This window comes from Siphateles boraxobius, unplaced genomic scaffold (assembly GCF_051911475.1).
Source record: "Siphateles boraxobius isolate OS27281-9 unplaced genomic scaffold, OSU_SipBor_1 92, whole genome shotgun sequence".
NCBI lineage: Eukaryota > Metazoa > Chordata > Actinopteri > Cypriniformes > Leuciscidae > Siphateles > Siphateles boraxobius.
Genome location: NW_027509222.1, coordinates 848,378 through 873,813, shown reverse-complemented (window position 1 = coordinate 873,813; position 25,436 = coordinate 848,378). Strand labels below are relative to the sequence as shown.

Here is a 25,436-nt window from a genome sequence, read left to right as displayed (position 1 = left end):
GTTGAGCAGAAATGCTCCTGTAGCTCAGTGAATTCGTCACACGCAATGCTGAGCAGAAATGCTCCTGGTGCTCAGTGAAGTTCTTCGCACTCAAGTGTTGAGCAGAAATGCTCCTGAAGCTCAGTGGGTTTATCACACTCAGGTGTTGAGCAGGAATGCTCCTGAAGCTCAGTGAACTTGTCACACTCAAGTGCTGAGCAGAAATGCTCCTGGTGCTCAGTGAAGTTCTTCGCACTCAAGTGTTGAGCAGAAATGCTCCTGAAGCTCAGTGAGTTTATCACACTCAGGGGTTGAGCAGGAATGCTCCTGAAGCTCAGTGAACTTGTCACACTCAAGTGCTGAGCAGAAGATGCTCCTGAAGCCCAGTGATCTTCACATGTTGTGTTGAGCAACACTCCTGTCTTTTTGCGCCCGTCGCTTGCACCTACGTGCTAAGTCAGGAGAGGAACAGGTCTTCATAGTTGCCCCTTATTGGCCCAACTAGACCTGGTTCCCATCGATAGCTTCCTGACTTCCCCTGAAAACTCTTTCAGGGACGGGGCACGAGGGCACCCGCGTTCTTCCCCCGGAGATTCCGGGCGGTCTTACATCTGAACGCGGAGGTTCAGGTGGCTATCACAGGGCATGTGATAGTTACCATCACTTCTGCGAGCACCCCCTAGAAATGGGTAGCGTGCTTCCGCCTTTAGAAGTGGAACCTAGTCGTTGAGTGCGTCTTCTCTCCAGAGGAGATCCTGAAAGCTTTCGATCACTTCAGTGCTCTCTTTCCTGCAAAATGGGTTGCAGTAGGCTGTTTTCCTTCACCCTCAAAATGATGTTGCCTCGGTGTTTAAACGACGCTCATCGTTTTGCAGAAGTGTGCAGAAGCACGTTCTGATCATCAGGTTCCTGAGGAGCAAGGTCTTGTAAATCCTTGTGTCCCTCTTTATCCTCTTGGGCCTTGTCCCTGGTGCGACTGCACTGCAGAGACCGCCCCTGAGCCACTGCAGTCAGTGAGTTAAAAATTCTGTTATGTCAGAATCTCCTGCTCGCGTGGTCTCTACTACAGGATAGGGACTTGCTCGCTTTCGGTCAACGTATTGTGCGTGGAGTCTGGGCCGGCTAACTCTCACAGGCTGAGACCCCGGCTCGGATTGTGCCCAAGGTTCCTACCTCTCCCGTAATAGGAGCAGGTGGTGAGCCTGCAAGCGTTGCCCTGGAGGAGGCAGATCCAGCCCTGGCTTCTCTGTCCGTTCGCTTGGACGTGTACAGAACGCAAGCCATAGACCTCAGACCAGCTCTACAAATATCTGTTGGAATTCAGCAGAGAGGGAAGGCTGTTTCCTGCAAAGTTGCACTTAGTGCTTGCCTTCATTTCGGTAAAAATCCGAGATGCAACATGTCCACTTAGGTGTTGAGCTCCTCTATGATGAGTGTAAAGTGCTCCGCCTGGGCGTTGACGATATGCTTTGCTAAACAGATTCTAGAGTTGGGGGCTGGACGACACCTAGTTGAACCGCTGCTTCCCGTGGGCTCCCATCTCATGAAGCCAGTGTCACCGTGAGCCCGGTTCAAGTGTCGGCTTGCTGCGCCATTCCCCTCCTATGGACTGGATACATGCGCCTTTCTACTCCAGTTGAGTCCCCTTAAAATTGAACCCTGTTGAGTTCCTCCACACCCCTCCGACGTCGGACGTGCGGAACGTCTGGTGTTAGGCCTACCACTCGTAAGCAGTGTGGAACCTGTGTTAGGCTGGGTCCATATGTTGCGGTCCCTACGGCGACCCCATATGTGTATTCTTCCACGGTACGGCTCCCTGCGGCGAGCCCGTGTCTTCCCTCGGCAGAGTCTCTCTGCCGTCACTGTCCGGTGTGTCTCCCCCGTCTTAGGCTGGAGCCACCCCAGTGACATTCCATATGTTAGACTGCTCGGTTTCTGCCCAGTTCATATGTGTATTTTCCACGTTACCTCCCTCTGGGTTGGATGTGGCTTCCGCAGCGTCCCTTCCTTCCAATGTACGGGGAACGCTTTCCCAGTGGTCCTGTAGGAACAGCAGTGACTTCCCTGGCCTAAGCCCTGTCCTTCCCCGCCTTAAATTTGCGGGGGCATCAGGAGGCTTTGGTTTAGGCAGGTTGCAGCGTTAGTGGCGTGTTCAGAGGGTGATCCCAATTCAGTCGACGTCGACTACGTCTGACGTTATCGACTGAAAGGGAACGTCCTGGTTGCGTATGCAACCCACCGTTCCCTGAAGGAGGGAACGGAGGACGTAGTCCCCTTGCCACTACCGCTGGACCACCGCTGACCCCGGGTTACTCTCGGCTCCTCAGCGAAAAGCAACTAGTGCGTGCATCCACTTCTGTATTTATACCCGCACCGCGGGGGCGGAGTGTGTGATGCAAATCACGCACGCCAAATTTCATTGGCTCGTTCAATAGTAATCGAAGATGATAGGCTCCCTAGCGTGATCCCAATTCAGTCGACGTCGACTACGTCCTCCGTTCCCTCCTTCAGGGATACGCAACCAGGATGGTACTTACTATAGGGTTAGGGTAGGATTAGGATTTGGTTGAGGGTTAGTTGCATGTAATTATGCATCATTTACGGTTATTACTATGATAATTACATGTAACATATGTAACAAGAACACTGTACAATAAAGTGTTACCTAATTTTTCTATGTATATATAAATAAATAAAAACTCGTCAGTCAACGCCACTTCTGTGCAACAGCATTCAAGCAATGATACAGAAGGTGAGAGTTAAAGAGAAACCACTATGACTTTAAAGATGTTAACTGTAAGTTTACAGACATTAGGCTTAGATTTAGCTAAAACGAGTCCATGTAAAACGCAGACGTAGGGAAGTAAACACAGACATCTGAAAGTGCTGCCGTTCACTGAAATGACGTTTGTTCAGTGGTGCGTATGCTGGAAAAGCCCTTATCTTGAACCCAGCGTCGTGTCAATCTCTGTTAACACACTAACCTCAAGAACACACCCTCGTTTCAGTCATCAGAGATGTTAACGTATTAAATATGCATGTATTTCTGGCGCCAGCATCCCAGTGGTCACATTTGTAAACACTTCATACGTTTTTGACCTTAACTCTTAGAAGAAAAAGTTCTGTCAGGCAATTCATATAGAACATTTTAGAGGTTCCCATCATCGGATCATTTTTTGGATTTAGCTTTAATTCATTCATTTGAATTATTAATTATTAATTAAACAGCTCGCAAACATACTGTCTCTAGAAAACATTTCATTCCATTAAACAAGTATTCTGCAATCGTTTAAAGGGATAGTTCAGCCAGAAATGAAGATTATGTCAGTATTTACTCTCCCTCATGTTGTTCAACCCCGTAAGACCTTCGTTCATCTTCAGAACACAAATTAAGATATTTTTGATTAAATCTGAGAGCTGGATCACTCCTCCATAGGCTGCAAGGTAATTGATATCTGCCATCCCAGAAAAGTTATTAAAGACATTGTTAAAATAGTCCAAGTGACTACAGTGGCTCAATCTTAAGCTTATCAAAAATAAAAATAAAAATAACGACTTTATTCAACCATCTCTTCTCTTCCATGTCATTCTCCTGAGTTGTTGACGTAGTGTAACAGCGCAAGACTTCTGGGTTGTGCATCAGAACGGAGGCTCACTATTGGCCGACGCTGGTCATGTGTGTGATGTGTGTGACGTACAACACAGAAGCGCTGCGCTGTTACACTAGTGAACTGACTCGAGGCCCACAGAGAAGGAAATCAATGGTTGAAATAAAGTCGTTATTTTTGTTTGTTTCTGCGCACAAAAAGTATTCTCGTCGCTTGATAAACTTAAGATTAAGCCACTGTAGTCACTTGGACTATTTTAACGATGTCTGTAATAACTTTTCGGTGAACAAGTTTCAATCCCTTAGAAGGCTATGGAGGAGTGATCAAGCTCTCAGATTTAATCACAAATATCTTAATTTGTGTCCAGAAGATGAACGAAGGTCTTACGGGGTTGAACAACATGAGGGAGAGTAAATACTGACAGAATTTAAATTTTTGGGTGAACTATCCCTTTAAGACATTTCTTCTTATGTACAACCTTCTTCTTTAAAATTGTGCCAAGAAACTACATAGAACATTAAACCGTTTTTTTTCTAAGAGTGTTTACATGTTGTGTTGTAGTGATTCAGAAGTGTTTATTGCACAAGGTAAACAGAAATGCCCACTACTCTAACCAAGAACTGCACAGGCCAAGCAATACGCCAAATCATAGTCTGTGCAAGAATTACATTTTTATTATTAACATAAAGCATGGTCTGTGACCCGAAACCCACTGGTATATTGTATGTTATAGTTTTGGAGGCGTCTGGCACATATGTACAGTCCTGATGGTCTTCTTAGACTATATGAGAGGAACTTTAATCATGGACGGCAACAACACAGCTTCATTTACTGATTTACCTTGAGAAGCATATTTTTCTCCTCAAATGTGTTTTCCTGATCATAAAAATGTAAAACAGAAAGGGTTCAACATTCTGCTGTACTGCCTATAATAAGGCTTTCAAATGACAGTTAGTTATTTATTTGAATTGAAGTGGCTCAATTTACTGTATCATCCATATATTTTGTTGTTTATTTCCAGTTTCACATTTTGAGAACTTTAATTTCAATTAAATAAGAAAAAAAATGAACATCTATTTATCTTATTACATTGAATCATCTGTCTGATAGTGATCCGCCCTACTGCTATTTGTGCAGTTTTTTCAATTACTTTTGAATTATGTTGGAAACCATGTCACAGACTCATCGATGTGGCCTCATTTATCAACATCAGAAGTTTTATTATGTTCATCACTCCATTGTTACCGTTTGAGTGGAATGGTGTATGCGTTCGATTGAAAACAAAACTCTTATCCGCTGCAGGAAATTGACTGAATGATAACTAAAGGCGTTCAGTGTTATCACATTCTCTCCGGGTTCTGAAACCCAAAGGTTGTAACTGACATATTTTTGTTGAATAAACGTCTGATCATTTGAATGTTTCTTGCGGGCGTTTCATATAAATACTTCTCAATCTCAGTTTATGTTAGCTTTACAGTACAGTATAGTTTTTCGCTCTATATTTTAAGTCATTTGAAGTCATCTGGTAGCTTGATGTGAGGAGATTTTACTTAAAGTTCAGGGAAACGTCTCAGGTTACGACTGTAACCGTTTGTTGTAAGACTGTACGATGTTAATGCAATGGCGAACGTCTCAGCGTGACTGTGTCTGAAGCTCGAGTGCAACTATTGTTACATTTAAAACTGTGAATTAAAATGGCATAGTAAACTGTTGGACTGATACGATACACTATATGTCACATGCACAATAACTCTTCTCTTTATACTCTAACTCTTATCAACTGTTCAGTGCGGAGTAAGGTTCTAAGTAATGTGAAATGAAAGTAGCGAGAGATCTTTCTCTTTGTTTATTGTTATGTACATCCGAGTAAATAGGATTATAAAAAAAAAAATACGTTTAGTTGCTGACTGGATGGTTTCTTGCACTAAAGTGCTTATGCGCATCTTATGCAGAATTATGTCCTTTAAAGTAAGAATAAAATGACAATTTTCTAAATTTATGTTATTTATTTTATTGTGAAACATTTTATTAAAAAAAAAAACTTTTCAATCGTCATAACTGGATCTTCTGGTGAAATTACCTCAGGTGATTTAGTCAACATATCTTAACTTTTCTGTCTATCTGGTCTACAATAAAATGTATAACAGTTTACATTTTCTGTTTTACTATTTCTGTTTTACATTTTCTGTTTTACTGGCTCTTTTTGGGCATAAAACCCACTGCTATGGATTGCATATTAATTTTTTCTCCTTTTTTTTTCTTTTGCAGCAATATGGAGGAGTTGAAAATAAAGTCAAGCCAAGTAAGCCCAAACTTCATATTTTTGATGTTCCTTGAACCGCTGACGAACGCTGTTTTTAAACCATTTACAGAACTGCTAACTGATGTCTGCATTTGAGTTTGTGCATTAGCTTACACTCTTGAAAAGGTGTTTATATAGAACCTTTTAGGGGTTCCCATCATGGGATTTATGGATTTAGTTTTAATTCAATAATTTAAAACTTACATTTATTTAAAAAAAAAAGTAAATTGCATTTTTTAGAACCTTTTTTGCATAAAGGATTCTTTAAAATTGAACTCTATAGGGATATATATATATAGAATCCCACTGAACTCTTTTTCCAAGAGTTTGGGGTGTTTTAGGTGAATTTAACTTTGGCTTCTGGTGTTTTGTGGCATTGTCCGTTGGAAAAACCAAAACATACTTTAGGTTTTAGGGATCTAAATAGGAACAGATGTGTTAATCTTGTATTATGTTAATATTTAGGGGTTTTATGTTTCAGTTTTACTGGGTTACCGTTGAAGAGTAGAGCTTGTGGTTAGGATGGGCTGCGAAACTTTAAGATTCCAATTATACCTTAAAGCTTATAATTATACACTGCATGTTAGTTAAAAGTGTATGCAAGTGTGTAGGGATAGTCTCTTTGTTAGGTAGATTAACACATAAAAGTCTGTTTTTTGTTTGTTTGTTTGTTTTTGCCAACTTATGAGGGTTTTCTGTGTGTTTAATGCAGGCATTAGATTGGGTGTTGTGTGTGTCTGGTTGTTGTGTTGTATAGCAGTAATGATTTGTTTTCTGTATTGATTGTAAAGCATGCTTTGACATTGCCAAATCAGAAATAACCTTTGCACATCATTGTGGCCATTTTATTGGAATGAAATGATTGTCTGAGATACCATAGCTAGCAAACTAATAAGTCTAACATGTTACATCCCTTGGAAAATACTGTAATTGTATTGGATGTGCACTTAGAGTATACTTTAAATTGTTATCATATATTTTTTTAAACATTAGTTGCAGAAACACTTACGTGTACACTTTTGTGACTATATATACACTTTTAAAAAGTACACTTTGTAATGCCTTTTTTTTATAATTATGTTTTAATAATCGTTTGTCATGTTTTAAAGGAATGCTCTTAGTTTGATGTGTTGACTTACATACTAAAGCACATGTAAAGTACTTGAATTAAATTACTAAATTGCAAAGTCATTACAAATATATTTAAATACATGACTTCAATACGTTTAAATGGAAATGGAATTTAGTTATATTTGAGTTTACCATAAATGTTTGTCAGAACATTCATCAGTACACTTTTAACTTTATTTAAAAGACAATGAAATTTCATATAAAGACACTAAGTGGCTCAAAAACACTCTAATGTTGCATTGAATATACATTTAAACAATGAATACTTCTTTTTCACAAGGGCATGTTTTATGACGATGGGTGTTTTTATGCAGGCATTAATCAAACCCAGTCTCTAACTTCAACATTAACATAATACATTATACAGTTTGTGAGTAAATGAGGGAGGGCGAGTAAATAATGCCAGGATTCTTGTTTAAGACTAAATTATCCCTTTAGTTCTAGTTTGTAGGAAGGCAATGTTAAAGGAGCTGCTTTTAATCTTTTAGTGTTTTGATTCAGATTTGAGCTGCATTTGCAAAGGAAGTCTGACTTTTATGGATTTACTCCTTGTAAAAAGTATGGCAGATCAAAAGCTTAACAAAAATAAAAACAAACAAAAGTTTCCCATCCTTTGTGGTTGACAGCCTCTCCAGAGTGTCAGAAATATGCAAATGAGATGCTGATTTCCCCTTAGGGACTTATTATTCCCTGGCTTCGGACTAAACTTAACAAAACATGCAATGGCATATTTGATTTTTCTTCTCATGCACGTGTCTGCGTATCGCGGTGTGTTATCTCAGTTTCCGTCTCTTCCAGAGAGTCCTCTTTGTTGTCATGTCTTGGAAACGCGGACATTAATCAGACTGCCCCAGTTTCTGAACGCCAACCACCCAGACACTTGAGTGGATGACCAAACGATAACAGGGCAGGCTGACAGCCTTTTGCCTTCCACACAAATCATAAATAAATAACATGCCGCAGGCAGCCTGCCGAAAAGGTCACTCAAGAAGAAAGACGTGAGAACGCTTGCGAGAAAGACCCTTTTTGTGGTAGAAACAATGCACATTCAGATCTGCCACATCCAGCGGCTGAACCGACAGGATTCATTAGCCGGAAATCACAACCAGAGGTTTGTTACTGCTGAGAATTACATGATATCACCAGGCAAAGCCCATCGAGTTGCTTCGATTCTACACTAATTGGAAGGGAATTCGATAAGGCACAGCTCCTCGCCTGGCTCTCTGGGTCACGGTTGTCTGTAATGGATTGAAGGTTTCGGATGGTTTTGTTAGTCTCAGTCCCCAGCCCTGAACTAATAAAGAAACCTTCGGTCACATCCACATTACAACATAACTCGTGACGAAACGCCTCTGTAACATGTACTGATGTACACCAGCTGCCATCAGCCCTGCGTTATAAAGGCCATGTACACACTGCAGTTAAATCAGTTATCAATTCATACTAGGGTTTTTGCTTCAAAATGATCTGAAAATCATCCTGCCTAATCATTCACATAAAACAATACATTGATTTAAATTTTTTAAGATACTTTTTGTTTGGAAAGGCAATATGCGTGGAGGCGTGTTCAAACCTAAGAAGACAATGACCGGATAATGAGCTGCATAATGAGCTGCATAATGAGCCTTTCACACAGGTGTGTCACTGGGTACCAAATAAATTATATATATATATATATATATATATATATATATATATATATTAAGAGGCATTAAGTGCATTAATGTTCTAAAACAGTGATATTAAAAGATCAAATTCAGTATACACATTTTTGATAAAACGCTTATCGAGAAACCTCTTGATGCATTTATATTCTGTGTTCGTCTACTTGCTTGTGCAAAGTATGCATCATCAATAAGGTGTATACTAACTTCGGTCATTTAATATAACTGTCTTACTACATTATTACTTACTGCAAACCTGATAAAGATGACTGGCGGGCAGTGGAGGAAAGCTGTGTTTTGCCTCCAGGCGTCACATAAATTCCCCATTTAGTGCTTAATCCTGTCCTGCACACACACAGTTCAGTGATATACAGTGAAAACCGCATTCTTCAACCAAATTCAGATACCGCATTTACAAAAATGAAAAAACTAGTTGTTAATTATGTGTTTTAATGTATCGCTTCTGCATGCATGTGCAACCGATCCTACTCGATCCTCTCCGATTCAAACCCGGGTTTCTGGAATGGGAGGCTGGGACGCGATAACGATATCAACACCGGCATAACGGTACTAGGCTGTCAGTTATTACATTTTCTGGAGTGGGTTGTGTTCTGTACTCACAGAATGATCATTTAGGGGATTGACTTCCATAGTTAAACCTGGTGGTCACCCCTGAAACCTTACAGTGTGTACGTGGCCATAATGTATTAATAATGCATAAATTCAGCGCCACATTGTTTTTCACACCATCTACAGCAGTTTTAGGACGTTCTTCATGAACAGCTGCATACCAGTGGTATTTTAGTATCTTTTAAATACTATTATGTTTTGTGTTAATATTTTGGAATTGATTTTATTTTTTGTATTTTCTGATTTCACTTTAATTTCAGTTAAAGTTTTGGTACTTTTAATTGTGTTTTTTTGTCATTTGTATTCATTAACAAAAAAAAAAAAAAGTCTATGCAGACCCGGTAACGGGTCAAAAAACATGTCATCAAGACATTATCAAAATGTAAAGGTCTGATAACCGATAACCCTATATATGGTACAGTTTGAGAGCTTAGTCCCAATTTTTGGATCACTTTGACATTTGTTTTACACAAAGTAACTTATTTACACTGAAACACCTCATCCCCCTAACCCCCCCCCCCACCACCACCACCACTACCAAACCACTATCGTGATTTTGATTAATTGTTTTAATTGTAATTAAATATGAGAGGTAACAAGAGGTATGTGGATATGGGCCAAAACCAGGCGGAAATCCAGAGTAAAAGGGGTTAATTTGTATTTATTTGTTTGTTACATTAGTACATCAATGTAAATTAAACATTTTTTTAATTTGAGTTGTTAATAATATCTCTGCTGCACATGCTTTAGCTTTATTTCAGAAACATTCGCCGAACCTCTTGAACATTCAGAGCGACACACAGATATTACTGTGCAGTATCAGTCATACGTCACTGTCAGATTACTGGAGAATAACTCTCCAGAGGTGTGTAATTATATTATTCCTAGGTCCAATAAAGTTTTCACGGCTCGCAGTCCATAAAATTCAGAAACCACAATCAGCAGGCCATCAGAAACACATCATAATGTTGAATTATGATGGACGAAGCTGAGCTTGTGAGCAGGGATGCGAATCTTAAGACATTTAACCATTCAGGATTCTTACCTTATACACTGACAACATTGTGTTTACACTCTGAAAACAGATTTTTTGGATCAATAAAAACAAAAATGATACAAATGTTTGCATCGATCTTCTATTAAAATATGGTAAGTTAGAGGAACATTCTGTAATTTGTAGCATAAACACAAACACATTGCTCATAGAGCAACATACAACCTTCAGCCCAATGGTAACCACAAAACTTCAACATACTGAAAGCATATTGTGTAAATGTGCTTGGAGTCGATTGTTTTGTTTTCGTTTGTTCACTTTATTTTTCACAGATCATTCTTTTGCTTCGACATCCATTGTTGCATTTTGGGGGTGTAGTAATAAAGGGAGGGGTATGTTTTTTTGGGCTGATTTCAAATATCAACAGTGTTTCTCAGAAAACGCTTACTGTACCTTTAAGTCAATCAACATTATTTTGTTAACACAATGGTTGCACTTTATTTTACAGTACGTGCACTTATGTGTACTTACAGCGTATTTACCTAAGAAAGTACTGGTAATATAAGGTAACTACATGGGTTAAGCTTAGATTAAGTGGTAGGATCAGGGTTAGTACCAAGTTATTATCCAGTTATTGTAATTACTGTAATAAATACATACTATGTATATGTGGAACAGGACATGCATTAATGTTATATGAAATATTAGATATTATTATAAAAAATGTTGCCAATTATTACTCCAATTATTACACTTCTTTTTTTCATTACATGCTGCCCCAAGAACACATTAATATGCAGATTAGATACAGTGTATAGATACATTGTATTAAATGGGAAAACCAAATTATGGCCATTTTACTCCCATATTGCATAAAGTAAAATGGTGTATCAATTCATTCGATTATATCGTTCATAACATAGTTGAGAATCATCTTTATACAAAGTTTAGTAAAAAAAAAAACCTGAAACCTAAAAATTGATTGCTGAGTGAAAAAGAATCCCTTTTTTTATGTACATGTAATTTCATGTGTTTTTAGTATGTGAGTCCTGGTGTCACTACAGAGGACATATCGTAACATATGAATAAAAAATCTTTTTTCAAAAATGCATTTTTTCCATTTGTTTCTTAAACAATGTGATGACATGAAAAAATACTACATTTTAATTTTTTTTTTTGGGGGGGGTCTCAGCTCATATCTGTGCATGAACAATATTGTTAATTGAATGTATTTACAATACCTTTTATTACAAAAGAACTAGTACAATTAACAACTCTTGATTAGACTAAGTCTCACAGTATAACACAGTAACAGTTCCCTTTCAGTCGCTGACTGATTGGGATCACTCCAGGGAGCCTTTCATATTCGAGTACAAAACGAGCCAATACACATTGTCATGCGTAAAATGCGGAATTAAATACTAATAATCAAATACGGAAGTGGATGCACGCAGTAGTTGTCTTTCGCTTTGGAGCCCATCGTTCTGATGTCTCTGAGAGTGCTGTTGTTATACAACGAGCGAGTGTGTCGGTGTTCTTCAGGAAGACTCTCCCAGTGCTGGTGTTCTACAGTGCAGTGCAGCGGTGATCGCAAGCTTTGAGCTCTCAACTGCTGTTTATACAGCGAGCAGATTTCTGTGTTTGTGTGTGTTGACGGCCGGTTCAGGGCGGAAAAGTGAGTGCTTCGCTATTTCAGTTCGCTGATTTAGTGTTGACGCGGTCATTCCCTGTGTGCTCAGGCACCGGTGACGGGTCCTATTTCTAGAAGGGCAACATGGGTGAGTTTGCGTCTTTTTCAAGATGCCATTCCATCCGTGCGTTTCTGGGTATCACGAGAGTTGTATCACCTGTCTTGGCTTAAAGCACACTGAGGCAGCTCTTGTGGATGAGTCATGTTCCCATTGTGGGAATATGGATGTCTCAGTGTTGAGGTCGAGACTCGCCTTCATTCACGAGGGTGCAGTCCCCATCCCCAGGCCCCGCTCTGGTGTTTCTTCAAGGCTACCTTCCCAGAAGAAGCCTGGAGTGCAGTCTGGGCTGGGTGACCTGAGGATTACAGTGACGGGTAATCAGCCCCGGCGAAGCCCCATGGATCCCTCACTCCTCTTTCACACCGCAGCCTATTGAGTTCCCAGATGAGCGTGCTGGTCCCTCTGTGGTGGACTGACCAGCTGTTTCATTCGGCCCCTCCAGAGGACAGGAAGTCCATCGCAGCATCGGAAGGGGCGCTGGGCTCTGGAGATGACGACTCGGCTGCGCTGTCTCCCTCTGGGAGACCAGCGTTGCCCGAGCAAGATCCCGGTGACCTGAGATCCACATCAGGATGCAGTGGATACAGAATGCAAAGCCTGGACCTTAGACCAAGGCTGTTTCCAAGCAGTGGTTGGCCCACTACATGTGGTTGCCTTAATCTTGGTGATTTTCCAAAGAGTGCCCCGCTGAACATATGTTTATAGATTTGGGGGCTAGGCGACACCTATCACTTTCGCTAGAAAAACAAAACAAATAGCCTATGTAGCCGCTGCTTCACGTGGGCTCCCTTTACATATAGCCAGTTTCACTATAAGCCCGGTTCAAAGTGTCGGCTTGCTGCGCCATTCCCCTCCTTTGGACTGGATACGTGCGTAATTCTTGTTCCCCTTATTAGCCGAACCCTGTCGAGTTCCTCCATACCCTTCGGCAACGGACGTGGCGGAACGTCCGAAGCCAGGCCTTTCACTCATATGCACTGGTGAAACCTGTGTTATGCTCGATCCATATGTTGTGATCCATATGGCGATCCCATATGTGTATTCTTCCACGGTACAGCTCCCTGCGGCGAGCCCGTGTCTTCCCTCAGCATAGTCTGCTCTGCCGTCATTGTCCGGTTGAGTCTCCCCCCTGTTATAGGCTGGAGCCCCCCCAGTAACATTCCATATGTTGTACTGCCCGGTAATCCGCCCAGTCCATATGTGTATCCTCCACATGTTACCCTCCCCTCCCTTTCTAATGAAAGAGAAAGGTTTCCCAGTGGTCTTGTGGAACAGCAGTGACTTCGTCGGCCTAAGCCCTGTCCCATCTCCAAATGCGGGGGGATCAGAAGGCTTTTGTCTAGGCACTGGAAGGGTGGCAGCACTAGATTGCGTTTTAATTGGGATCCCCATCAGTCGACACGTTGACTGCGTCGAACGTGAGCGACTTAAAGGGAACATCTCGGTTACGTATGTAACCCTCGTTCCCTGAAGGAGGGAACAAATACCTAGTCCCGTCGCCACTATTGCTGGACCACCGCTGACTCTGAGTTACGCTCGGCTCCTCAGCGAAAACAACTGGTGCATGCATCCACTTCAGTATTTATACCTGCACTGCGGGGCGGAGTGTGTGATGCATTTCACGCACGCCAATATGCATTGGCTCGTTTTAACAGTACTCGAAGATGACAGGCTCCCTAAGCGTGATCCCAATCAGTCGACACGTCGACTACGTCTTCGTTCCCTCCTTCAGGGGTTACATACGTAACCGAGACGTTCTTTGGATCAGTTTTGATTGAGAGTAATGAACTGCAGTTCTTATCTGAAGATCGTAAGTCTTAAATTAACTCTCAGAAATAAAGAGCAGTTTTTGCAAATGACCATTTAGTGGGAAAAACACACGGTATATGTGTTGCATGCGTATCAGTCTCTAGTCAGCACCTAAATGTGTTAACACTGCGAGGAGAAGAAAATACAAGCTGACTAACCAGATTGAGAAGTCATTTCTCACGTTGTATTTTTAGAATGTCACTTTAAGAGTACAGAATATTTCTCAAGACAACAGATTGTGTTTGGGAGAAAATTCAAACAATACAGTAGATATCCTCAGAACACAGATATGAGCCCTGCAGTTATTTGTTGTCCAACTTATGAAGACAATAAGACGTACCTGCAAAAACAGGATTTCATTTGTAAGAATAATACAGAAAACAGCTGAATGATTTTAGGAAACTGCTTAGTATAATTTGATAATGGAAAGATGCTTTGTCACTTCAGTGAATTAATGCATTACACACAAACAGTGCCGGTACTGTTTCTGATGAATGATCTCGGAAAAGAAGTAACTTTTTGACAGCAATCTGGTGCAGTATTTAAAAACATCTGCTATTTAATGGGGCGGTTATTTGAGCTATTGGTGGCACTAGGGTTGGACACCGTGACCTGAAACTTGCCATGCCGTCAGATGAGACTCATCTGAAAGTTTTACACTCCCAGTCAGAGGAATAATAAGAAGTGATACAGATGAAATCAGTGCTTGGCCCCTTAATGTACAGTCGATTATCTTAACTGATGCCTGTTTTATAAGCTGGAAATCTTTTTCTGAGGATCATAAGTCATGGCTGTGAAAGTCCTTTGTCACCCTGCAGAGGACACACTGTATTTGCATATCTCTGGGGCAGCGGAAATATTATTCAGAGACTTGTCACGTCAGGTCACATGACTCAGTAAACAGAGTGCCTGTGCATGTCTGAAATGTTATCAATACCAAATGCAGCAACACAAGCCATTCCTATCTTTTAGGTATAATAACTTCATTAAAAGGTTGTTTTTTTATTTGCTTATTTCTTCATTCAGTCATTTCGTGTTTTTGGTTACTACTGTGGTGAAGAGTGGAGCTTGTGCTTAGGTTGTGGGTGTATGTTGAGCACATGAGAGAATTGACCTATCGGTAAGCCCCTCCCCTTGAACGCAGATCAGCCAATGGCAGTTGAGTATCAGTTGCACGGGAACCCAAACTCTGACATCTTTAGGTTTCAGCGCCATAGAGAAACATTGTAAGATCCGGAGTTCTCATTGGTTTTGTGGTGTTTAGCGTCAGTTCTTGCAGGTCACATTAGTAAACTCACATCAGTAACTCTCAGCTGATACACGTATACCTACGACACTATCACTGTTCATATATATACTATTCATATATAAGCTTCTTCACTATTATCAGCAGCTATCGCGTTTCTCAGGAGCGCATTACCCTCCTCCATCCCCAGCTCCACCGCTCGTCAGTCAGGATTTGGCATTCTGATTCCCCTGAATCAGAATAAAATCTCCAATTATGTTGTGCATTAAAATGAATTAATGATATCTGCAATACATTCATGTTGGTTCTGTTCTGTTTACCCTATGGGGGGTTAATGCTGCTCTTATCCATGGTAAGCTGCCCAGAACAGAACAATACCACCAATACTAACAGTATGCTAATTGTCAATCGTATTTGACGATAGTGGTCCTGACAGAAATGGTAAAAAGATGTGCCTGGGGTTCTTGTAACACTGATTCCAGGTATCCTGAGAGGATAGGCATGAATATTCATGTACTGAATCACTGAACTGTGCACGTGTTCACCAGTACATTTCAAAAGTGTGATGAGATTTGAGTGAACGGACTCAACAACCCCAATCCCAATGAAGATGAAAACGCTCATTAATGTATTTAAGTAACATTGACAAGACAGGATTCAGTTAAACTCACAACAGTGTCCATTTTTTCAGCTAAATTGGTCAGAATTGGCCACACCAGACCTGTATGCAAGAAATGACCCTGCTTTTCTCTGAGTAGTTGTGTTTAGTTTAGGTCAGGGTTAATCTCGTCAGCACAATACTGGTGAACACGGTAGATTTAACAAAGGCTTTTATTTCATCAACAATAACAGGCTTGTGTTCATAGCTTACGTGTTTGCTTTCTAAACATCTCTTGAATTTTGATGGTTCTGTGTTTGACCTTGCTGTAATTTAACTTCTTTTACTCTAACTTCTTTCCACCCTGATGTTATATCTGAATATGCATTGAGAGCTACCGAGGAGAACATTACAAGTGAACAATGACTGATGGTTGCAGAGGCTACGAATGGCTGATCTGAAGCAAAATTCAGTTTCTCAAACACGCTTACCGTTTTTAGGAACGACGAGTCAAGACGACAGCACGTCAGAGGTGCGCTACTTAGACAGTGGAATAATGGAATGAAGTTATTGTCTTGTTACTTATATGTCGATATGGCATGAGCCTCATTATATCTCCCTGAAGACATGCAGCATATATTTGTGTTGTTGCAGGGTTTCATGGCTGTCTTCGAACACCTCACAGATATGCAAATCGAGCAGCTGAGCACATTGCCCAGATGCACACGCGACAGAACAGCCTTTCATTGTGTCACTTTGTTCATTTCTGCATTTGACAGGCAATTACCAGCATCTTCATTTGCTGCTTCAGGACTGCACCATTATGCATATTGAGATTCAGCATTTTGTTAGGTAGAATAAGTTGGCCATTGAATTCAGCCCATCAATCGACAAGACCCTAACAGTGCCTTATGAGTATTTTCTAATTGTTACACACTTCTTATTGTGGTGCATAATGGGAAAAAGTGAAATATTATTACAGTTTAAAATGGCATTTATTAGAAATGTAAATCTGAATTTTCAGCATCATTACTCCAGTCTTCAGTGTCTTTTAAATCAGTATAAAGGCACATACCGTCGTTTTGTATGAATTATATAAATATTTCTTTGTAATATTTATATTCAACTTTATAAGTTTTATTAATATTTCTAATTTGATTTTTTTTGTTAAATTTTTTATTTCATTTTAAGCATTTATTTTTATTTTTCTATTTAGCTTCAATTTGTTTCAGTTTTAGTAATTTTACTGTTAAAGGTGCTCTAAGCGATATCTGGTGACATCACTTCTTGTTGACGTTTAAAGTATTGTCAAATAAAACGAAGGCTAGCTAGACCCTCCCTCCTCCTCATCCGCGCACTAACCCCCCAAACCCTTCTTATCGGTTATTGGCTGGAACAGTTTGTTATGTTTCGTGGTGCGGGTAAGCCCAGTTTGTATTTTTTGCCGTTTGTGGAGCCTGGGGTGTCTGCAGAGACCGTGTTTTTTTACAGTGTGTTCAGGGGACAGGCAGCTAGCGGATAGTGAGGAGATGTTTGTTGTATGTGACAAAAAATGTTTTGGCCTAAAAAACGCGTGACATCGCTTTGAGCACCTTTAATTTCAGATGATTTCTATTCTATTATTGATAATATTTTAGCTTTTTTTTTTCAATTTACAAAAACTAGTTTTAATATGTTTGTTTCATCAGATCACTCTGATATATACTTCATAAGATGAACATATATTAATTACAAAAATATAACAACTCAATTACAGTATTGTATTAAATGTTTCTGGGTTTTGTGTCTTCGTGGTGAAATATGAGCAGGTGTGTTTTGTGAGATGGTGATTTTTCATTGAAGTGCCTGTTGTGTAAGGGGAGATTTCAGACACAGCTTTGGCTTTATTTTTGCTGCTTCAATGTAAATAGTTTTACTAACTAGCATTGACAACAATATTAGTCGGCATGAAAGGGAATTTGAGATAGTCTTGTATGCCCTATTGTGACGTATATATACAAGCATGGGCGTCGGAAGCAAAAAAAAATGTGGGTAGGTCATCCTCCAGATTTTTTTTACTAGAGTAGATTAGGGGTGTTCCCCTAAAATCAAACAGCGCGTTATTGCCGTCTCTGCGCGTCTCCGTCTCAGCAACCAAACCAGCTCTAATAGCCAATAATCAACTAAGATTCATACACATGAATTAATTACTACTTGGTATGTCTTTTTAAACGTTTTAAACGTCGCATGATCTGTATTCTAACTGTTAGAAGCTCCGGTTCCCAAAGGAACCTGAGACTGGCGTTGGGACAGCACATGCGCAGTGGCTCGTCTGGCCTGGAAAGTGAGTGTTTGGTGGGACTCTGAATGAATCAGCTGGAATGGATTTGAGCAGCAGTGTGGAAATCAATGCTGTAGCTAAAACTCGGAATGGAGTTAAATTTATTAGGGCTTTTCTCAAGTGGAATGGATTTGACTTGGGTCTGAACAGACATGAGTGGGTCCAATATCATTGGTCTTAAAAAGTGGGTGGGCCTTGTCCCAATGGTTCTGACGCCCATGTATCCAAATGAAATGGTTTCTGGAACAAGAACAAATGTAGGGCGGGTCTTGATTTTGAACGTTGGGAATTGATTGGATGCCTGTGGTTTGCTATTGGTGGATCTCATATGAGTGACAGGTTGCCCCGCCCTCGCACCAGTAAACACAACATCAGAGGAGAGAATAATTTCTAATACTGCAATATTCCATTAAAAACCAAACAAGAGTTGTCAATTTTGATTTTGTGGGGATTTTAAATATCTAGCTCATGTTTATACCACACCAATTCAAAATGATGGAGCACATGGAGCAGGAACTGTATGAAAAATCCTTACTGGTACATTTGAGTGTGTGTTCAGACAGTCAAACAAAAATAACAACAGAGACGCGAGTACGGTTTAGGCTGTTTTGTTGTAGTGTCGCTAGTATTAAAACAATGAATTATTTATGAGCAAATGTGAATCTGGCTCAGGTGAATCCACACACTCTATCTCTCTCTCTCTTTCCTCTTAATTGGATTGAGTGAGCAGATATAGCGTATACATGGGCTTGTTTTCGATACTTGTGGTGGTTTCTGGGTTAACTTGACCTACTAAATGTTCTGCAGCTGGAATTGTGTGACAAATACCATACAAATTATCATAAAAGGTTGTTTGACTGCACAACACAATTCCACCAGGTTTCACGTCATTGACGCCAAAAGCTATTGGTTCTCGCACGACTTCCATATACCTTTATGCTTTCATTGTCTTTTTGACAGATATGATCACTATAGGGTGGCCACCATCAAACAAACCAAAGGTGGGACGATTATAAGTATGTGTGTGACAATGTGGGACATGTTACCAACATTAAAACATATCCTGAAACTGTTATATAATGTTTATCTAACTTAATAAAAACATTCGTATTCTACCTTTCAGCTGATAAAAAAATATTTGTTCTAGAAAACACCATTACATCCCAATGTAAAATAACATGTCTTTATTTTATATGACATTTAAATTCAACATCACTGAGCCCAAAGACATCATGCAGATCACTATTTCTGAAAAAGTTCTGACCAAGTCCAACTAAAATCCAAATAAATAAATATTGAACAAATAAAATATAAACCAACATGAATTTAGATAATTGACAGTCTTATATATTAATAATATATTAAACCAAAAACTTTCATTTTTTTTAGAAAGGATGTGAAACAACCACAGCAGCAACAAGTTGATAAATTCTGTTAAATGTAAAATTTAATTGACCGAATTGTCCATTTGTTTTCTGACAGAAACACATGAACGAATCACCGCTCCACATTTTGATTGACAGCGTCACAACCCACTAATGACCGTGTTTACGCCTTTCTTTTCAATCATTGGAAAGGATTTTAAAAACGGCTGTTGTATTTGTACTTTTTTTCCAAGCTCTGTTAAATAAAGGTGAAAATCTACGCCGCAAAAAGAATAAATAAAATGCTTTCTTAAAGGAGTAGTTCACTTTTTAAAAAAAACTTTTGCTGATAATTTACTCACCCCCATGTCATCCAAGATGTCCATGTCTTTCTTTCTTCAGTCGAAAAGAAATTAAGGTTTTTGATGAAAACATTCTAGGAGTTTTTCTCCATATAATGGACTTCATTGGGTATCAAACGGTCCAAGGTCCAAATGACAGTTTCAGTGCAGCTTCAAATGGCTTTAAACGACACCAGACGATGCATAAGGGTCTTATCTAGAGAAACGATCGGTCATTTCAAAAATAAATAAAAAAGTTTATAGTTTTATAAGCACAAATGCTTGCCTTGCTCTGTTCTGTGATGCACGTTCGTGACTCTCCTTTTCGAACTCGTTCATCAAAATGAACTAATCTTTTTTCGAGTAATTTCGTTCATTTTGTTCGTTAAAGAATGACTGATGAAAATGCGGGACATTTTCTCAATACGTGACTCAGGGCCGGCGCTATGGTGGGGCATTCGAGGGCCGTTTCCCCCCTAGCGGTCATTGATGCCCCTCCTACCACAGGCCATGGCGTGGCCCAATAAAATATCCCTTTTAGTTATTTTTTTAATAATAAATAGTGGCATAACTTTGCTTTAAAAAGTTGGTGGGACAGCAATCGATTTAAATAGTACATTGTGTTTGATTTGTCGTTTAAGGAGATCTAATATGTGTTGGTGGCCAGACTTTTTACGTGAAGAAATACATAGATCCGATCCGACGCATTTTTGTTTATATTTCAATGGTCCAGTGGTAGAACTTTTGGCAAGCGTGTCAGAGGTTCTGGGTTCTAATCCCCACTCGTATAGTTTTTTTTTCCTCAATAAAACCGATTATGTTTATCAGTGGTTGTATATCAAACAGGGTTTGTGTGCATTTTACTTTGTGATATCACCGGAACAGATAGAGAGTCTCCGCACAAGCCACAAGAGAACACTGTATCCACACCAATCGCAGCGCAACGAGCACTTTGATCACTTGATTTCAAAAACAACACATTTCAGCGTGCTAGATTGCCTCTTATTTAACAAATGAACGAAATTAATGCCCTGCTAGTTAACTGGAGATGTTTTATTTATATGTATTATTTGTTTATTAGTATTTGTTACATCCGTGGCGCGAGATGTTTCAAAAGTAGGCTAGCTCAGATTTCTGATTGCTTAAAAAATAAAATAATAACAACTTAGGGGGCAAAATATTTTTTAGTGATTATGCCCATGTGAATTACACTAAGCAAACCAAAGTAAGAAGGGTTGGCTCTCAGTCTCCACAGTACATAAAATATTCATTTTATTTTATTTTATTTTTCGTGTTCGCATTTATGCGGACGTGAGCGCTCTGAAAGCGGCACTAAAAGATGCTTTAAAACTTTCACAGAGACATCAAACAGAAAGCACAAAACCTTTCTTTAACCTGAATTTCGTTTTGTATTAATTGTATCTTAAGTTTAATCAATGTTTCATCAACCAATTGCCTGGATTTAATAAATAAGAAGTAAATATAGCAGACGATAGATAAGAAACGGAGGCGCCGGCGCGTGAACTGGAGCTCGTCTCATAGCCAAATTAACCAAAACTCAGTGTATAAGGTAGCCTACTTGCCTCACAGACATGTCTACTTTTAAACAGAACAATTCAAAACGAAAGGAAACAGACTACAGACTGCTCTCTGCTTTTGTAATCCGTATGAAATGTGCATTTCTCTCTGGCACGTTCACTACTGAAGATCGCGAGTCAGCATCGTCAACTTCATCTTAGCCGACACTGACAAAGAAAACACTTGTTTATTAATAAACAATTAAAATATCTCCTTGCTATATTTGACATATTCATAATCATTACTTTTGTCGGTTCTTTGTGACAGCTTTTAGATACTTTATTGGCAGCGCCACCCTTACATGTTACACGAGTCGCCACCGCATCACCGCACCCACCAGAATAGGCCTGTATAAAATTCTGGCTAGCCCCCTCATTTAAAGTCAGGACCCCCCAAAAATAAAATTCTGGCTACGCCCCTGTCTGGGACAATATCGACCCATGGCAAAAAGTGTTGGGGACATGACCCACCCGCAAATTACGCCTATGATTAAATGTTTTTATAGCATTTCTGCTGTGTTGGACTATGATGTCGCCACTGCGTCAAAATATTTCTCAAACGGCTGTGCCCCCCCGCCGATGACCCAATGCCCCTCCAGTAGATCTGCTGTGGCGCAAACTCTGACGTGACGTGCGGGACAAGGGCTGAAAAGGCTGTGCGGTGACACAAAGCGGGACAGGTGCTCAGCCGAGATCACTATGAACTGCTGTTGAATTGCTGTCATTAATAGAGCTTCAATGATAATTCTCCTTTTTTTCTTCCATGTATAAAATGACAGCTCTAGAATTACTGTAAACGGTCTTGTTCTTCAGCTAGGTGTCTCTTTCAGGTCAGCTTCATGACAGTTCACGTCGACTGTTTTTATATCTATCTAGAATAATAATTCAGCTGGGTTAATGACACTCTGGAATGTCACCCATTGACTACTGATGTGAACACACGAGAACATGTTCAAATAAACAATAAAAAACCTCAAAACTAGATCCAATTATTTCAAAATCATAATTACTAGAATCAAAATAAAACAACATTGAGATAATAGGCCTATATCTTGAATTAAGTGTAAACTACTGTATATAGATTTGTTTTAAATAAATTAATTAGTTTATTTGAATGCAGGGGTAAGAAAATTGATGTACAATATTATTTTTAAGGATGTTTAGAAATATTTACTGCACAATGAGTTTTACTGTTTTAGTGAATATGATATTTAAGGTTGTCAGTAGGAGACAATTCTACATTGTGATTTGATTTTGTACAGCAAAATAACTGATTATTGAAATGTGAATATTGAAACGTGAATATTGAAACGTATATATTTGTGGATCAACATTAAACTGTCTTACAAACACCATGTGTTTGAGCTAACTTGGGTAACACTTGATTTTAATAGTCCACTTTAGATATTCTACTGACTGCAAATAACTTTGCAACTACATGTCAGCTTATTCTGCTAACCCGAACCCTAACCTAACAGTCTACTAATGCTCTAATGAGAGTTAGTTGACATGTAAATTACTGTACTTAGTCAACAGAACGCCTGAAATGGACTATCAGAACCAGTGTAACCAAAACTTCATTGTTGAGAAGTTGGCATTGTTGGCTGACAGAAGTCAAAAATCATTTAAATCGATCTTTTCCAAATGGAAAGGTCACTGGTGTTATGAAATGGCACTCCGTAACCAGCATGCACTGGTGCTCATCATTGACATACTGTATATGGCACAGAGCCTTTTATTGACATTGTATTGTGGTGTCTGTTATATGAAGGTCCTTTTATACCAACATATTTTGTGATTTATTTGAAAGGATGACATCTCAATGTATAACCTCCTCACACACCCGCACGTTTGATAAAACTCACCCGTTTGTGAAGCACATCCCTCATACTGTACATGTTTAATGACTTTAATAGGGTACAGAATCTCAAAGCCCAGCGTTCCTGGTGGAGGAAAAGGAAATCAGTGTGAGGAAACACTCATCTATCGTTTGAGGCCTCTGGGAAATACCTTTGTTAAAAATGTACTTCATATTCAAACACAAACGGGGCAATTTGTGCAAATATCATGTGTAATAGTGGGCAGGGTGCGCTGGACCCCTGAGAGCGGTCTCACCCCATCATCAGTTAAAGTTTCAGAAGTGGGTCAGCAGAATGAATTAGTTGGGTCATTGGATAACGACATTGGTGGAGGGAGTGAACGCATGGCAGTGGCTTCAGACACGAGAAGCGCTGGTGTTCAGTCTCTGATCGATTGAACGTAAATGGCAGTCATTTCTCAAGCACTTTCTTAGTGCGTTGTGAACACGCATGTATTCAGTAGTGCTCAGTTTCGTTTGTTCCCTTATCACTAGCTAAGAAACTATCACTGTAAAGAACATTTACAATAAGGTTCATTAGTTAACATTAGTTAACTGAACTAATAATGAACTGCACTTATACAGCATTTGCTAATCTTGGTTAATGTTAATTTCAACATTTACTAATACAGATTTTTTTAACATTAGATAAGTCACTGTTAACTAACATGAACAAACAATGCATGTTAAATATATTTCACTAGCCAACGTTAAAGATTAACAAATAAAGTAACATTAACTGATGTTAACTATGAACCTTATTGTAAAGTGTTACCTAAGATTTTTTGAAGTTGTAAATATGACCTCGTACACTAGGCCTAATCACAGGCATATCGCATAACTACAAGTGTGATATTGCGTTTATACAATAATCCAAGTGTGTAAAGAAAGAAGAAACACCAACACACTGTCTTTAAAAAGCCTCTTTTGTGCAGAACTACTTTCTTTCGGTTGACAGTTTAACTGTTTAACAGCCCAAGCCTCCATTACTAATTCTAAACCGTCACTTTAGAACTATTAACAAATGAATTCATTTATTTATTTATTAGGGACCATATACAATTTCAAACATAAATGTTACCATTGAAGCATTGTACCAGAGTTAGCCATATGCTAATTTACACCTGCAGTCCCCTGGCAGGGTACATTAAAAACAAACTCCCCCACCCCCTGCACACACACACACACACACACACACACACACACAAAACACATTTTATCAGCACCACATCAGTGTCAGTGGGTACAGATTTGAGTGGTCTTAAGAAAAGATTTCAGTTGTGATTTAAAACTCTTAATGGAATTGCAGTTCTTTATGTCATCTGTTATTGCATTCCACTGTGTAGTGGCTTTAAAAGAAAAAGCAGATTGTCTAAAAGTTGAACGGCAAAAGGGTATGTTACAGTCAAAAATAGAAGCTATTCTGGTAGATTTGACAGAAATTGCAGGGCGATTGCAAACAAAAGCCAGTAAACATGCAGAAGCCAGTGTAGAATCTTATACACCAGAGTCAAGTTTGAAAAGAGTCTAAAACTTTCAAAAGTCAATAAATTGTGTTTCTCTGGGGTCTTGCAATGGTGGTACCGAAATGGATTTTTATAGCTTGCTTATATAATTATTCACTGGCCTGTCCCCAACAGGTGATATAATATGAAATATGTAAATATTTTGGCTACATCCATAGGGAGGGACGATCTAACCTGTCTAAAGTTTGCCAAGTTATATTTTATAGTTTTTGTCATTTTCTTAATGTGTTTCTTGAATTTAAGATTCAAATCTAAAATGATACCACGATATTTAAATTCAGGAGCTATATCAATTGATTTATGTTTAATAAAGATGTCTGCAATTTGAATATGCCCCTTGGCCCCTTTAATGAAAGTTAAGTCTCTTTATTGAAGCTTATTGTATTATGTAGATATTCCTCAGGTCAGTCTTATATTCATAATCACAAAATCAGTTTGAATGTCCGCTGAGGAAAGCCATATCTTTGTCTTAGTATCGTTTTAACAGTTAAGATGTTTTCTCATTACAGCGCTAGACAATGCATTTGTCGGTTGCGTCTTATATGTTGTTTAAAGTTTAAAAAAAAATTACCTTGTTCAACCTTGTTTCAGTCCATGGAATAAAAGTCTTTGCTACAATCTAATGGCACAATACTAACTTTCACTGAAGTAGTGATGGATTATTCACGTTCATTGCGTTGGATTATTCACGGTCACGTTCAATTTGACCTCTGCATTTAACCCATCCAAGTACGTGCT

At 39.3% G+C, this 25,436-nt stretch overlaps 1 protein-coding gene across 2 annotated transcripts in view; it reads left to right on the top strand.

The window, feature by feature from the left end:
- Window positions 1-25,436, top strand: part of fstl4 (follistatin-like 4) — a 250,099-nt gene that overhangs the window by 20,186 nt on the left and 204,477 nt on the right. For both annotated transcript variants that reach the window (XM_077224803.1, XM_077224802.1), the window contains exon 3: window positions 5,856-5,889. In XM_077224803.1, the coding sequence (XP_077080918.1) occupies window positions 5,856-5,889 (34 nt within the window). The remainder of the gene's footprint in view (window positions 1-5,855; window positions 5,890-25,436) is intronic.